General features: G+C 42.9%; 1 protein-coding gene across 1 annotated transcript in view; it reads right to left on the bottom strand.

The window, feature by feature from the left end:
* Positions 1 to 17780, bottom strand: part of MGAM (maltase-glucoamylase) — a 94346-nt gene that overhangs the window by 41975 nt on the left and 34591 nt on the right. The window contains 13 exon segments of the mRNA XM_039234021.1: positions 519 to 607; positions 3607 to 3731; positions 4232 to 4288; positions 5033 to 5117; positions 6552 to 6706; positions 7226 to 7342; positions 8680 to 8851; positions 9990 to 10107; positions 11918 to 12002; positions 13105 to 13218; positions 15115 to 15231; positions 15381 to 15512; positions 17604 to 17729. Of these exon segments, the coding sequence (XP_039089952.1) occupies positions 519 to 607; positions 3607 to 3731; positions 4232 to 4288; positions 5033 to 5117; positions 6552 to 6706; positions 7226 to 7342; positions 8680 to 8851; positions 9990 to 10107; positions 11918 to 12002; positions 13105 to 13218; positions 15115 to 15231; positions 15381 to 15512; positions 17604 to 17729 (1492 nt within the window).

Here is a 17780-nt window from a genome sequence, read left to right as displayed (position 1 = left end):
CTTACCCTTGAAAAGATTCCCTTCCAAGTGCTTCTAAAGCATATGCCTCAGGAGTGACTCTACTGCCTAAGCTTCAGCCACAAGAGTTGTTAGTATATTGGAGCCAGAAAAATGTGCTAAGAAACACAGCCAGATCCAGGCACATGAGAAGAACATAGTCTCACTCTGCCTCACTGGCATGGGTATGTGTTTCCTATCACTGACATTTGTGCAGAAGTATTTGGGGGAAGAGATCTCTGCTGAATGGCAGGAATAGTCTCAAAAACACCTCTTGCAGTTGCCTGTTGACAATAAAATGAGAGCTTGTATATACGGCTTGTCTGATGGAAGCATGCTAAAAGGTAGAAACGTATTTTCCTTCTGTCTGTGGTCGCTCTACCACTATCTGTGTACAGTGCAACTGAAACCAAAATTCTCGTCTTGAGTGATGAACACTGCTGTGCCTGGTGAGACCTCTTCCATGGCTGAATGGCCAGAGGGCATAACTCACAGATGCACGTTGTCATAACAGTGCTTACCTTTAGTTTCCCCATCATCCCAGAAAAGTTCGCCTTTGGCTTCTTTGTTCTCATCCAGGGCGATGATGAGACCAAGAGGGTTCCGTCGACTGTGGGAGACAAGGTTTAGGTGGGAGACAAAGACTTAAGACTCAAAGAACTTGGGCAAACGAGCGGGGAATGTTTCCATGAGATTTCAAATGGGAAAGGTTACTAGCAGCAGATGGCTTGGGTTTTCTCCAGGCACAAAAGCAAAATCAACAGGTGCCTCTTTCTCTAGAATCAATAACATCACAGGAGACAGAAATACTGCAAACATTAGCAATAAGCATCCGTGTAGGAGGCCAGGATTTAAGTGCCAGAATTACTGCAATAGCTACTATAAAAGTTGCTGATGCAACTATTCCTTAGAAAACAGACCATTAGAAGAGAAGGAGATCCTAGACAATAATTGGTTCAGCCTAATTTTAGAGATGATTCGTGCAGGGGATGTATTAACTATGGTTGGGGGGGATATATTTGTTTTCCCCGCCTAAGAGCCGTTTTGACTCAGAAAGCAATAAAATTCAGTAAGGCTTAATGGCAACTTTCCTAATTTGATTATTGATTATTATTTCATTTTGAGAGCAAAATCAAACCCTATAGTTCTCTGGTTCATACTTTAGAGTATGAAGCACAAAACATGACTCAAAAAGGTGGTGAAGTAGATAGGCATGGAGAAGGATGGGGAAAGAGAGCCATTTCATATGGAATCCCTGGTCCATCACTGACCTCACATTTTCTCTCCTTTCACATGTCAGCCCTCCACTGTGCCCTATGCAAGTCAGGTTCTGTTATCAACCAAATCACCTGCTTTCACTCAACACATATATATGAAGTAGCTTTCGTTTGTTAGCAAGTCTAAGGGATAGGAAGATGAATAGATCACAACTCTATTGATGGATGACCTTAAATGTCATAAGGAAGATATTCACTAAATAATCCAGGCAGAAAGTAAAGAGTGACACAAAAGTTGGAAGACTTATAGGAGTCCAGAATGACACTTCCAGCCGTGTGGTGGACTAGATAATCTGAAGGACACTAGACACCCTGAAAGACCCACCCAACACATGGTCTTTGAAGGGAGTTTAAGATGGCCTCAAGTTGACAGCAGTCCTGACTCACAACTGAAGAAATGGGCAAATCCATTCTGGAGGGTCCTTTTTTTGGATCCTTAAGATCACTACATTCGAAACATACACAACAATTACTTAGCACACAAGGTAATAAGTCAGCATGAAAGAGAGTTGGCAAAAACAATGAAAAATAATTTGATTCTCCAAAGGATTTTAGATCATAGAATTCTCAAATACAAGGTGTAAAGTAACTATGATCTAAATGCTTAAAAATATTAAGACGGATGGGGCACCTGGGTGGCTCAGTCAGTTAAGCATCCAACTTCAGCTCAGGTCATGATGTCACACTCATGGGTTCGAGCCCCACGTTGGGCTCTATGCTGACAGCTCAGAGCCTGGAGCCTGCTCGATTCTGTGTCTTCCCCCTCTCTGTCCCTCCCCCGCTCAAGCTCTGCCTCTCTTTCTCAAAAATAAGTAAACATTAAAAAAAAAAAAGAAGGAAAGAAAAAAATCAGCTAAAGAGCAAAACATAATTAAAAGTATACAAAACAGTATTTTAAAAGTTTGGAGCGGCAGCACTCCCTCTGCTGGAAGAGTTGAGGAAGATTTCTTGCAGACGAAATCTTTGGAGAGTCATTATGAAGGTATCGGGCAAAGGATGTTGGAGAGGGTAGTAAGTGCAGAAGCCCAAACACAGTTGGATAGAGGGGTATGTCTGGGGACCCGCAAGATTTGGGGCGTGGCTGGTCTGTAGGTGTGCCTTCCAAGGCATCAGGAGGCACAGTAGCTAACTTGGAACCAGATTGTGAATGGCCTTGAACACTCTTACTCATGAAAGAGTTTGGACTTCATGCAAGAGAGTAACAAGTCAAAAATCTTCATCTTGGTATGATAATTTTAGTATCACTATGCAGAACAGCCTGAAGCTGAATGGCTAGAGAAAAAGAATCCATTTGGTATTAGATGTAGAAGTATCATTTAAAAATGTATGCAATTTGAAAATTTAAGGCAGTAAGGAAAGTTCAAAGGAAAAGAAAGATTTCTAACCTCCAAAGAACTCCCAGTCTGTTAAAAACAAATAAGCTAATACTTTTAGAGACAGATAGGATTGTGTACCTCTTTAGTACAGATGGAGTCTATACTTTCAGAATCAGAGTTAGAACGGAGAAATCAGGGGTATGAGGGTGATTTGAAGTGAACAAGTAATTTTTGAACTTTGCTTTGCATCATAAAAAAGAAACGGCTTGTGGGAGGAAAGAAATGGGGAATTGAGATTATAGGGGAATGGAAAGTGGACTCCCTGTCCCTAGAAATGAAGGTGAATGAGTCAAGAGCACAGAACGATGGATGAGTGATCTGGCCAGCCAGGTAGGATGATCACAGTCCCCGTTTGCCAGAATGAGATGCTTCCTGAGACATGAAACTTTCAGTCCGAAAACAAGTGGTCCTGGGAACCAGCAAGGATGACCACCCCAGCAGGCAGTGTCTTTTGAGGAGGAATGCAGGGGGTTTAAGAAAGAAAAGGGAGGGCAGCCTGGGTGGCTCAGTTGGTTGAGCGGCCGACTTCGGCTCAGGTCATGATCTCACAGTCCGTGGGTTCGAGCCCCGCATCGGGCTCTGTGCTGACAGCTAGCTCAGAGCCTGGAGCCTGTTTCAGATTCTGTGTCTCCCTCTCTCTCTGACCCTCCTCTGCTCCCCTCCCTCCACTGCCTCTCTCTTGCTTTCTCAGAAATAAATAAATAAAACATTAAAAAAAAAAAAAAAGAAAGAAAGAACAGGGATTAAGTGCTTTCAAAATCCATCTTATAAATCACAACTTCCTCAGAAAAGGCTGAGGGAAATGCAAGGGACAGTGTTTGAGGACCACCCCCTCCCACCCCCACCCCCTTCCTCCCTACATGCCAGGTAGCTTCTGCATGGGCGACAGATGGGGACGGCAATGACCAGCTTTATCAGCAGCCTCCCGCTTAGAGGAAACTCTGGCCGCACTGTACCTGGCCACCGTGGTAGCAGCGGGCTGTTGTGTGGGGAATATATGGCCTCCGCGGAGGTGAAGTCCGATTTTGTCCCCAGGAAGTTCCATTTCCACTCTTTGCTTCCTCCATCTCGCCCGGGCCCCCTGAGGCAGGCACACAAATCAAGCACGTTATTACCACAGCACATCCGTGCCCCTCCTTCTCCAGGTGCTGAGTTATCTACAGCTCCCTCCTTTCCCACCCAGCTGAGTCACTGTCTAGTCAGGCAATTGAACAAGAGGAAGGAAAAACAATTAAGAACAATAGTGTTTGCCATCACTTGGGAATTTGGGGGAGCATTTATGCCAGTTCATAGGCCGCATATCAACTGATAGTTTTAAACAACTCAGCTGACTCCTGACCAAGCTGAAATTCCCCGTGGTGCCCTCCACCATTTGCCCTTATCTTAAGGTTGAATGAAGTATATGAAAGTGTTTTTTTCCAGATCTCATCATGACTGACATTAAGTGACTTATGCTATGAAATTACAGAAAACCCATCAAAAACACTCTTCGGTGCATGGATAGATGTTCCTCTCTCCAGGGAGGCACCCTGTCTATGCAGCTGTGGTCATGAGGAATTAATAAAAGTTAAAGCTACTTACAGTCTCATAATCGTACCAGATGGCATCGGGCATATATGCCGTCACTTTCTCTGCACCCTGAAATTAAAACAAAATGTTGTTCTTCGTGGTGCAGCCGCTGAAGGGGATAAAATGAATTTCTTAGCATTCCCAAGGAAGCTTCTTCACCATATTCTGAGAGAGCATAAACAGCCTTTCTTTCCTCTGTTACCAAATCATGCCTTTCTTCTAATAGGAATAATAGAAGCAATAACTTGGGAACACAAAGAAAAATCCCAGTGGAATCACATTAGGAATAATAATAATAATATTGAAATACATGTTGTGGCCAAAATTCCAGCTTTACATTAACTTGTGAAATCCTACCAACTGTCCCCAGTGGCAGGTACTTTCATGATCCCACGTTTCCAGATGAGGAACCAGCCCAGGACCACCTGGTGCTAAGAGGAAGAGGCAGCGATCACACCCCGATTCCATCCAACGTTAGAGAGGGTGCTGGGCCTCTGCTCCATTCTGCCTCAACCTCAAGGAGCTGTGAGAATCTAATGACGAATAGGACCATCCATAAACCCAGAGTCACCAGTAGATGCTTCTACACTGGTTGGAATCTTGGTCAAGAAAAAAGACTCAGAAAAATATATGTAAGTAACAGAACCCCAATTTCCCCAAACCTCAGCACACTGTCTTCAAGGCCGACTCAGCCATGGAGGCTGGAAACGTGCTTGGGATAAAAAGAAGATAGATGGTTCCAGGAAGAGGAGAGTTTGGAGGGCAACAGGAACAGAGGCGGAGGCCATCTGCGTGCCTCTGTGTGACACCTGCCTCTTCCAGAACTGGAGTGATGAGGAGGCCAGGTCCCCATAAAAACTGTTGGTGCACATCCCACGTGTTGCTGTCCCTGTAGAACCTGGAGATCAGAGAGACGTTCACTGAGATCTGGGCCAATGCTTCCTGACATCTCTCCCCGCAACTGTCCAAAACATGCGGGCTGCCTGCCTGCGGTAACCTCCTAAGTTATTCTGGGACACCTTCTCTACAGCCACCTCTGGTGCTCTGGCAGACAGACCCACGCTCCCCAACCCATGCACCCTCCTCGTCTCCCCCGGGCTGGACACAGATGCTTATTCCAGGTCATATGCTAGGCAGGGCCCAGGCTACAAGTCTATTCGTCACACGCCCCTTTAAAAGCAATAAAAGTAAAATAAGCAATACAGCTTAAAGCTTCAGCTGACTATCAAGAAGGAACTGGATGTGATCACAACAAATAGCAGATAATAAAATTCTGCTTTCTTCTCTTTTTGGGTATCTGCCTTTTAACAGGGAATTCCAGGAGATGGTAAACACTGATTGAAAATAATGAATGTATAATAATAGGAGTAACAATAATAACAACAATAATAATAGTAATAATGGAAGATATGTGCCTGAGGGTCTAGAACATCAGACACCTAAGGGAGTTCCCTGCAATTTGACAAGGAAAGCTTCTTCAGTGCCCTTTTTAGAGTTTAGTTGGAGATGCTCACTGGCTGGCAGTAGAAATGCTGGAATTCTAGAAATCCTCTGTAAAAGTCTTATTTGTGTATAAATGACAGGTTCATCCCAGGGCCTGAACATAGGACATTACAGGAGAGACCATCGTGTTCAAGCTCTCAAATCCTCTGAACTAAGAATCAAGAAATGAAGGATGACAGAACTTCAGTGATTGGTCTAAGATAAAGAGTTGGTGGCAGAACAAAGAAATGACCCCAAAGTCCCATGATACTGGTCTACTATCCCCAAGGGAAGATGCTAAAACACTTAAATGTACCTCGGGGAAAATGTATATATCTCAAGAATACATATACTTATGTATCTATATCTATATCTACATATATGCCTCAGGAAAATGTATACGTATGTATCTATATCTATATCTATATCTATATCATCTATATCTACATCTACATATATACCTCAGGAATAGTATGTAGGCAGCACTAGGCTTGCAAATACCAATGGACTATTCCCATTAAAAAAAGAAGTATTTCACTGTTCACTCCAATATTTGATGAAACAGTCCACGTCACCAGTTGCATTAACAAAATCCTTTTGTGGGAGCCTGGGTGGCTCACTCAGTTAAGTGTCCAACTTCAGCTCAGGTCAAGATCTCATAGTTCGTGAGTTCGAGCCCCACGCTGGGCTCTGCTGACAGCTCAGAGCCTGGAGCCTGCTTCAGATTCTGTGTCTCACTGTCTCTCTCTCTGCTCTTCCCCTGCTTGCACTCTGTCTCTCTCTCTCAAAAATAAATAAACAGTAAAAAAAATTTTTTTTAAATAAAATTCTTTGGATTAGGAGAACTTACTCATGCATAAGGGGTCTGGCCACCGTGTCGCCCCGGCTGTGGGCCCGATAGAAGAGAGTGTAGAGGTAGGGTAACAGGGTGTAGCGGATGGTAAGGTAGTGTCTGGAGGAATTCAATAGCAGGGAGTCCGGTCCAAAGGAGGCAGGATCCTGGGCCTGGGAGGAAGGAGAGGTTGCGATTATGATCCAGCTACGAATGACAGAAGCAACTGGAGAACTCCACACCTCATTCATCAGAACCATGAGTTTCGTTCCCGAGGACCTGGGGCCTACGGTGCCAGCTTCGCCTCTGGGCAGTACAGGCGGGCAGGGGCAGATCATTTCACCAAGTAAGTGCCCTTCACCTCGCAGCTCGTCCAGCCTCAATCATGCTTAGGATTGCTAAGTACGCCCTTTCAATCGTTTTTAAGTTTCCCCCATTTGAATCTCATTACAAAATGAGCAAAGTAGATCGAACACACAGACGTTTGATAAAATCCTTCCCAGACTTGCCATCTCCTCGATGCAGCAGTGCCAATAGCAGAGCCTGTGACATCAGGGCATGTTAATGGCCATCGTCGGAGGCCCTGGTTAACGGCGAGTTAGGCGAAGTGAAGCGCCAGGGAGGAGGTCGCTGACAGACCCAGCTCTGATGTGTGCCAAGTTTATTTGGATCGTGTCTCCTGGGAGACTCACCTTGTAGCCTTGGCCATTGTGATTCCTAGAAAATGGATAAAATGCTCCCAGCTGCATCCACCGACGGCAGAGCTCCTCAGGGGAGTCCAGTGCAAAGCCACAAATGTCAGCACCCACCTGGAAAGACACTTCCATCATCCTGCTCCCGACTGAAATGTGCCACCTTTTACAGAGAAGACTTATGTAGTGTGATCAGAAATGGGTTACATCCCATGTCCCCTCTTCACTGTCAGATGACTGTGAGTTCCTCCCTGGGTTAAAGTGGTCATTATTAGCTACACGGGGTTTTATGAGATACTATAATGTGGATAATATAAGTAAAACACTTGACATACAATAGCTTTTTGATGAATAGAATGAGAAATACTGTTGATATTATTAATTTGACCACACCACTATCAGAATTAACTTTCCAAAGCCCAAATCTGATTCCGTCTCACTCACCTATTCAAAACTCTCCAGGGCCTCCTCACAGGTGAGCTAGTGGCTCCTCAAAATGTGGTTCCAACCTACCTTTCTAGCATCACTTACCACTCCTGTCCTACAAACCAATCCTTAGAGATGCATCAAACTCTCCTCAAGACTGCTTTGTCTCATGTTTCTTTCTCAATCGTAAAATGACCTTCCCATGAGTCTGATAACATAAACACACTTTTCAAGGGTAAACTCAAGTGTAACATTTTCCATAAAGCTTCTCCCCCCAACTCCCTTCCCTGATTCCCTGTGTTCCTTGTAATTTTGTCAGAATTAATAAGTTTCTTTCTCAGGATTTCCCTCAAAGCTTAATTTATATGTCCTGAGCTTGTCATAATTATTTGTATATATATTTATAAATAATATATAAATATTTATCATTATTATATATGTAATTATTTATAATATATAAATATATGTAAGCATACATTATTTTATATATGTGCGTGTGTGTGTATATATATATATATATATATACACACACACATATAAATTGCAAACTTTTAGGGGAACTAGAAAACATACTTTTCTCTACCCTCACTATGCTCACCTAGCTTAGTACCTTGCACACAGTAGGAGCTCCATAAATACGTATGTTGAATTTAACTAAAAGATATCAAAACCATCTCTAGGGACCTGGCGATGTCATGTTTTCTCCTCTGGGTACTGGATACACAGATGTATTCAGCTTGTAAAACTCGTCAACTATATACTTAAAAATGTATGTGTACTTTTTTGTGTGCATGTTATACTTTGATAGAAGAATATTCCAATGATACCATATCAAGGTTGTACTTTCTATCTTAATAAGACACTGCAGGAAAGAATGTTGTAGTATCAGAGCCATACTGATGTGATGAAGCCATTGTTCTCAAGACATTAAATCCCTGGGCCAGGAAGGGTAGGACAGGTGAGCTTTATGCTTTGACAATTTTCTAGGCTGAGGCTTTCTGGGAATTGAGGTTGGGATGTGGACTCACCATTGGGATACCAAAAAGGTTGAACTCGAGCATGCCAGGGATAGACCAGCGGAGATCATTCCAGGTGGCCGCGTTGTCTCCTAACCAATGGGCTGCAAACTTGCCAGACCCCGCAAAGGTCGAACGGGTTATAATGAAGCTTCTCTTACTAGGGAACACGGTATTGACAGCTCTGGAAAGGGAGAGAAACTTAAGTAGTCAACATGTGACTTTAGTGCATCTCAACCTGGCAGATACAGTGACAATGCTGAGGATCTAAAAAGTTCATACCTCGTTCTCTTTCAGCTCCGTCCTAGTAGGGTCAGAGATGCTGTGGAAGCAGACTGCACCTTTAAGTATGTACACATTTTGCTTTGCTTTGTCTTAGGGTGTTTTATGTACATTATTACATTCGTAATGTCCAAGAGTTTTAAAAGCAGCCTTGAAAAGGTTAGTAACTAGAGGTATAAAATTTTTATGGGACAAAGGTGAAATCTAACTTTACTTAGACGTACGTCCATGGATCTTTCACACTGTGTGATTTTAAACATACACCAACCAATGAACTTACAAACAGCCTTTTGGAACTGAAAATCTTTTGAAGTAGAAACACTTTGCTCACAATTTTGTAATATGAAGAGGTTTTAAATGTATAGATGCACATGTAGGTACTTTTATAAGTAACTATATATATATATCATCTATATTTTAGAAGTCTGTGCATATATTTAAAAACTTTTGCTCTATAACATTTTAAACATCTTTCAAGGAAGCTAAACTTATGCTATGATTTTGCTAATGACTAAATGTGGTTTTGGTCTGGCTTCCTGCTGCCGCCATTACAGTAAGTACAGTAAATTCTCAGGACATACTCCTCACTGTAGAATTTGAGTCTATACACAAAGGTGGACATGGCCCAGTAGAAGGATGCTGAGCTAGTATCTAAAACCCTGAGGCACACCCCCTCCCAGTCTATACAGTGTAGCACAGGGGAAAATAGATGGGCCTTGGTCTCATGCAAAACTGGGTTTAAATTTTGCTTTTAAAATGTGCCAACTGTTTGCCCTTGGTCAGGTTATTTCTCTTTATTTCTTCCAACCATCCATTCATTCATTTATTCATCCATCCTTTCATTTTATACATTCCACAAATATTTGTCAGATTTCTTCTTCCCTGTGGGCCAGGGAGTTTCTTCATTCATTCATTCATTCATTCAGTATTAATAACCATATTTGTCTTGCAGAGTTTTTAAAAACAACACATTGGCACCTGGCATCTAACAAGATCAATAACTCGATTGTGTATTAAGTTCATAGCAACAGTGGCCTTACTGTGCGGTGGCAATCGCCATGGAGTAGCCATACAGATTGTGGACATCGTACTGCTTGCCCCAGTGCTGCACCGCGTCCATGCAGAGGCTCTTGCAGAACAGGTACCCATCCAGGATCCCTGGGGCAAAACAGGGACCAGTCAATGATGGCCTGAGATGCACCTTCCGTGCGCCTTAACTATTCCAGAACCTGAAACGGTGGCACTCTGGGGTTTATTGTGGCCATCCTGTAAAGGATCATACAGCTTCCACATTGCCAGAAGGTTATACATTTGCAGCAGTTTTTGTGATATGTAAATAAATTGTGCCAACCCATGCACATTCTTCTACCCCACGTGCTTGTGTGACTACAGGCAGGCATTTGGAAGCCGGAGGATTCGATTAGACTCAAGACTTAATCAGAATTCTTCAAACTGAGCCAAATTACGTGGTCTGAGAATAGAAATGTTGGATGAAAGTGTAAATTCATGGTTCACTCCTTGTCCCCACTGACAAGATAGTATAAAGGCTGACTCCCCAATCTCTTTCATGCGCCTATTCTTTTCTGCTCCCATTGTACCATTCTGATTCCAGTCCAAATTACCTTTGCATCTTAACTACTGTAATAGTTTCTTAATGGCTGATTAAGAAACTGATCGACTTCTGATCGACTGATCTTCTAATTCATACGGCACACTAATGTCAGATTAATATTTCCAAAACCATTTAACTATCATATTTTCCTTAGACTAAAAACATAAATAGTTCCATCACCAAAAGAATGAAGTGCTAAGTCTTTAGCCCCCCATCCAAATCCCTGGCCCATTTGCCCCAATTTCTTATTTTTTTCTTTTTCTTTTTCTTTTTCTTTTTTTTGGAAGAGAGAAACTGAGAAAGCATGAGATGGGGAGGCTCAGAGAGACAGGGAGAGAGAGAATCTCTCTCTCTTTTTTTTAATGTTTTCTTACTACTGAGAGAGACAGAGCATGAGCATGGGAGGGGCAGAGAGAGGGGGAGACAAAGAATCCGAAGCAGGCTCCAGACCCTGAGCTGTCAACACAAAGCCTGACGCGGGGCTTGAACTCACAAATCACGAGATCATGATCTGAGCCTAAGTCTGACATTCAACCAACTGAGCCACTCAGGTGCCCCAGAGAATCTTAAGCTGACTCTCACCAGCTCAGAATTTGATCTCACGACAATGATGAGATCACAACCTGAGCTGAAATCAAGTCAGTCGCTCAACTGACTGAGCCTCCCAGATACCCACATTGTCCTCTTTTCTCACCAGATTGGAAGTATTCAAAAGATGCTATAATGCTAGCACCTCATTCTTACCTTAATCAAGTTAAAATATGTCTGTGAGCCTCTAGCTTTCTTCAAACTACAATGAATGCCGTAATTCTAGGGCCATACCCTAAGCATTGATTGGTGTTGTTCAAAGTTTAATCAGAGCTCACTAGCATCACAGTCATGGACTCTGACTTTGATCTTCAAGGCCATGGATTCTGGTTTTTTCTTCTTCCTACAGTTCATGTCTGTTCTTCACACTCTTGAAATCACGGGACTTCACCCTCATCCATAGACCACACCCAGTATCTGCTCTCTCTCTGGTAAGCCCTGACCTTCAGGCATATGTACTTGAGAGCAACACAAACTAACTGTTAGCCTCTGGCTTCTGCACTGGATCTTCTCTTGACCTCCCCCTAGAAATAGCTCTGACTGTAGGTAGAAACACCAGACGGCCCACTGTGAATTTATACCTCATTTAGGAAAGCATGGTGTGCTTCGATTTTTCTTTCCTAATCTCCTGTATATATTACTCACATTTTCCTCTCCCTGTGCACATTTATGTCCAAACTCCCTTGCTGGATTCTTCATATCTGTCCTTATGGATTAATAATGCCAAATATGCATTGCCACTTTAATCATACTACCCCCAAGACTTACTGGGAGTGAATGGGGGATAATTTAGGTTGCTTGTGGAACATCCTGAAACAGAACCATCAACGAAGTTGGAGACTTCATTCATATCCTACGAGACAAAGAACAAAACTACCACTAAGGAAAGGTAACATGCCCCCTTATGTTGTACTGATGTTTGTCTCCCCCTTTTTGAGGAATCCAAGAAATGATCCAGATATTTCTTCTTTAAACAGTTCTTCTGCACATGGAGGGAAACAGAAGCTCCTGTCTTCTCTACCCATTGAAGTTTTCACCGAGAAAGTTCTCAAAATCCCTTCAAAACACTATGTCTATAATTACAAAAAAAATGAAAAGTTTCCAAAAACATTAGGCGAAAAAAGATTTCAATTTATATCATTCCATATATATCAACTTACACATTCTCTATATATCCAAATTTAGCAACGAATACACACACATATCACTCCATACACACACACACACACACACACACACACACACACACACACACATACACACACACACACCTATTTGGAGAGAGTGAGAGGACAAGCCTGTGCCAACAGCTGGGCAATTGAGGGGACCAGGAACATACACACCAAAACGTCGATGAAAGATGTCTTTGGCTTGTAACATTTTAGAGGATTTTTGCCTTCATCTTTTTAGCTTTCTGTCTTGTTAGAATTTTCTACATTTCTCTTATAAATAGAAAAAAGTTTAACTCTAGAGCCCCCCCAATTTTGCTGAACATCTGCTGCTTTGTGTTTGGTTTCCTTTGGTATTATATGTGACATTTGTCCTTACCACAGCTGGCTGTCAGTTTGGTCATGCACCTGGGTACTTTGGTTCTGACCAAGTTGTCCAGTGTGTCCAAATGAAAGAGCCCCAAACTGGGAATCAAACAATCTGTGTACTTTGCGACAATGTAAGGCATCTATGACCTAGTTTTACTTCTTTCAGCTCATTCATTTTTAAAAGAGTTAGACTCAGAAAATAAAGGACTAATTTCAGATTTTACTTCCAGGTCTGACGATCTGATTTAGATCCTAAGCTACATGTTTTGATAAGATTATTTACATACCAGGATTGAGGAGAATATTAAAATTTTGCCATATTCCTTCCTCCTATTCCCAGTATCTTCCTTGACTCAATGATAAAGATATACACCATGTTAATATTTTACTGAATATTCAGAAGTATTAAGAACTCACAATCCAGATTCCATCAAACTCCACTTGCTGGTGGAAAAGCTCAAATTCCTTTGCCCACCAAACAGCACAGTTGGGGTTGGTATAATCAGGAAACACAGTTTTTCCAGGCCAGACCTACAGGAGAAAAAGAAAAACATTGATCAGAGTCAATTAAATAAATATAAAATAAAACAGAGTACTTTGCGGAGATTCCTAATATGATCTCGGCAATCGCAGTGTCCAGGTACAAGTTCTTTCCAGTTAGGAATGTGTAGCACTCTGGATGTGTGTAAACATCAGAAGGACTCAATTGGTCACTTGAGGAAAAATGTAGTTTAAAAAATGGTTAAGCCCTTGGGGCGCCTGGGTGGCTCAGTTGGTTAAGTGTCTGGTTTCGGCTCAGATCACGATCTAGCAGTTTTTGGCTCAAGTCCTGCATCGGGCTCTGTGCTAACAGCTTAAAGCTTGGAGCCTGCTTTGGATGTTGTGTGTGTCTCTCTGTCTCTCCCCCACTCACACACACTCTCTCTCTCTCAAAAATAAATGAAAAAGCATTTTAAAAATTTTAATAAAATAAATAAATAAATAATAAAAAATGGTTAAGTCCTAAAATGAATGAATCCATGGACCTAGTATGGCCTGTCTCATTAATCTTCACCTCTGACCTCTGCTTCACTGTTCCCTCTCAGTTTGTCTAGGCCCAGACCCTGGGACAGCAAATGCAGGAGAGTCCTATCAAAATGTCAACAAGTTGTGGGTTCGCAGCATCAATTCCTCTTCTGTATTCCCTGTATGCACTTTCTCTGTGACACTCTGCACTAGGGGCAGCAGAGGCATTAGAAGTGAACAAGCAGGACAAAAAAAAAAAAAAAAAAAAAAAAAACAACCCAGAATTAGAAGAAGTAGTGAATCAGCAGAGGGGCACCTGCGTGGCTCAGTCCGAGCATCTGACTCTTGATTTAGGCTCAGGTCATGATCCCAGAGTCATGATCTATGCATTGGGCTCCACCCTGCTTAAGATTCTTGCTCTCTGTGGGGGAGGGAGGGGCCTGGGTGGCTCAGTTAGTTGAGCATCTAACCCCTGATTTTGGTTCAGGTCATGATCTCACAGTTTGTGTGTTTGAGCCCTGCATTGGGCTCCATGTTGGCAGCATGAAGCCTGCTTGGGATTCTTTCTTCCCTTATCTCTGTCCCTCCCCTGTTCATGCACACTCCCTCTCAGTCTCTCTCTCAAAAATAAATAAATATTTAAAAAGTTGGAAAAAAAAAAGATTCTGTCTCTTCCATGCTCTGACTCACATTCTCTGTCTCTCTAAAAAAAAAAAAAAAAAAAAGAGGGGTGCCTGGGTGGCTCAGTTGGTTAAGCATCGACTTCGGCTCAGTTCATGACCTCACAGTTTGTGGGTTCAAGCCCCGTGTCGGGCTCTGTGCTGACAGCTCGGAGCCTGGAGCCTGCTTCAGATTCCATGTCTCCTTCTATCTGCCCCTCCCCTGCTCATGCTGTCTCTCTCTCTCTCTCTCTCTCTCAGAAAAAAATTTAAAAAAAGAAAAAAAAAAAGAAGTGAACCAACAAACAACACTCTTGTGAAAACATAGACATGCAAAAGTTTGAAGCAGAAGTAGTCAAACCGGTGAAACGCTACAAAGAAACAGAGTACAAAGTGGAATGAAATGGTTCCATTGGATGTGGTGGTTAGGAGGTACGTGGTGACATCTGTCGGGGCAGCACCAGTGACATGGAGGAGAGGACAGCCGCCTGCAGTCAGCTGGAGGGAAGGGGTGTGAGGGTGGGGACAGGGTATTCAGTGTGCAGGCTACTGTTTAAAGGGCCTTGGCTGTGAGAGGAATGAGTTAGATGGCTGATAGGCGTCTGGGGTTAAGACAACAGGGGCAAGTTTATCCCCCGCATGTATAAGGCATCTGAAAGTGTCCAACAAGACAACTATACACACACACACACACATACACACACACACACACACTGCCACAGCCCCTCTGCCAGCACCAGCCCCCACCTCCCCCTTCAGTTACCTCCCCAATGAGTGGAGTCACCCCATCTGAAGCATTCACCCATATCTTCGCGTTCGAACCCCTGTCATACGGGCCATAGGGACTGCTTGGGGAAGAGTTGTTGGAGATGGCTGGATCCTAAGAAAAGGAAAAATACAATGAAGGACCCAGTCTCAAGCTCAAGACATGGGAAGGAGGTTGGGAACTGGGAGGCGGTGGAGAGGGGGGTGGATGTAATGACAAGGCGTAGCAAGAACCTGACCTGGAGGAAAAGGGACAGCACGTACCACAATGACGACCAGTTTCTGTCCGTTACTGTGCAACTCCTTAGCAAACTCAGGGAAGCCTTTAAAATTTACTGGATCGTAAGTGAAATCCTTCCTCTCATCCATGTAATCAATATCAGCATGCTGAACGTCCTGAAAGAATACACAAGTCCACAACTTTGTGCTCCAGAATTTCCCTGTTCGAATGACTCTGTCATATTATTGTTATTAGCCACGATACACACTGACTCTGTGCTGGTCCCTGAACCAGTTCCTGGCATCTGGGTGCTTCTTTTCCAATAGTAATGTCACAAACAGAGGACCCATGGTTTCCCTAAGGCCTGACCTCCACCCCTGGAATCAGGTTAACAGCTTCACTTGGCCACGCTGCCTGGCCCTCTGGCATTAAAAACCATTCTAACAAACAAACCACAACAATCACACCAAATCGCTAAGGCTATCAAAAACATATCCATACCTAAATCCTACCCCGTCCACAAGACAAGGGTGAGGAAGGGACTGTGTGTCCCACGTTTTGCTTCTTTGCTTCTCTCATTGTAATTCAACTTTTCTTTGATGTGGGGAATAAGTTTAGGAATCCTGTGGTTTACACCCATGGGTTAACAAGGCATAAAGCATTACAAAGCCATAGGACGCTTACACCGAGTTTGTGTAAACAAGATAAGGCCCCCAAGGATAGGGAGGTACAAATGCACCCCAGAATAGATAGGGGGTGCAGAGCCCCCAGAATAGAGAGGGAGGGGCAAAGGCCCCAGAATAGAAAGGGGTGCAGAGGCACCCAATACAAAGGTATATGAGGTAAGCAAGATTCGGCATTCAGGAAACCAACTTGACAATAAACTATTTAAAAAAAAAAAAAGATTAGGGGCGCCTGGGTGGCTTAGTCGGTTAAGCGTCCGACTTTCGCTTGGGTCATGATCTCGTGGTTCGTGGGTTCGAGCCCCGTGTCGGGCTCTGTGCTGACTGCCAGCTCAGAGTCTGGAGCCTGTTTCAGAGTCTGTGACTCCCTCTCTCTCTGACCCTCCCCTGCTCACGCTGTCTCTCTCTCTCCCCTAGAAATAAATAAAACATTTAAAAAAAATTTTTTTTAAAATAAAATAAATAAAAAAAAAAGATTAGGCATTCAGGGCAAAGCACCCCCCAATTTAGTACTAGAGCAGAAAGCTGCTCTCACAGGATGGAAGGAACAAGTTAGGTAAGCAGGTGATTAGGACTATAGACCGCCACACTGTGCTGCCGGTGATGGTGCCCAGAGCTGATTTACAAAAGAAAAAGTGCCTTGTTGACCCCTGAAGTGTGTTGCCCTGTCTGTCTTCTCCCCTAGGCTAGCCAAGAGAAACAGATGCAGGCCTCCCGCCTGCAGGTAACAACCCTCTGCCCATCTGCCCGGCACGAGGATTTTGTTTTACAGTGACCCAAACTCCAAACACCGCATATCTACAAAACCCCCTTTCCCTTATGCCCATGAGTTGATGTTCACTGCTGCATTGTCTTTTTGTGCACACCCATCGCGTTTGTAAGCCTTCTAATCTTAATAAAAATGGCGCAAGGACCCTTATTCGGAACTCTTGTCTTTTCCCGGATGTTAGCCATCTCCTGTTTTAATCCTGTGTCCTGCTTTCTTGCTTAGACAAGAAAGAACTTTAGACTGAGAGTCTATGACACTTTGGCATTTATTTTTTCCTAATTTGGCCTGTATGAAAATAGTGAAGCCCAGAATGAAATGGACTCTTGCTCTAGGACCTATGTGTCTGGGGTAGGGGAGGAAAGAGTATTAATCCAGACACTACTGGGCTTTTCCCATTGCACCTTCCAAAAAACCTCACTCTCCGTGATATACCAGATATGTTCAGATGTGACCATCCTAAATACAAAAATATGGTATTATTATGTGTATGTACTATACGCTTTTGCTCACTTAAACTAGGGAAAGAAATCCTTTGAGAACTCAAATCAAAACACATTCTATAAATGTAGTCAATAGAGTGAGCATAAGAAAATTTTGCTAATAAAATCCAAAACTGTGATCTCTACTATTTCCTACTAAAAAGAACTAGTTCCTTAAAGGAATGGCTGGCCCAACAAAATGTCTAGCATTCTGAATATATAAAAATCTTTGTATTATTCATTTAAAAAAAACTCAGGGGGAGATAATATAAACAGTTGTGTTTATTCCCCAAGGCAATTCCTTTATTACTGGAGGATGTTTAAAGCCTTACTTACATAAGGGAGCTGTGCAGCACGGTTTCTCTCCATGACTTCTTTCATGCTCTGTAGGGTTCCATAATCATAACGACTGAGATGAAATCCAAGTGACCAGTATGAGGGTAGGGCTGGCCGTCCAATGAGCTGATAGAAGTATGTGAAATAAAAGTTAGCAAATACTCTATTTTTGTAAAG

Source organism: Hyaena hyaena, unplaced genomic scaffold, assembly GCF_003009895.1.
Source record: "Hyaena hyaena isolate Hyena2069 unplaced genomic scaffold, ASM300989v1 scaffold_82, whole genome shotgun sequence".
Classification (NCBI taxonomy): Eukaryota; Metazoa; Chordata; class Mammalia; order Carnivora; family Hyaenidae; genus Hyaena; species Hyaena hyaena.
This window is presented reverse-complemented; position numbering and strand designations above follow the sequence as displayed.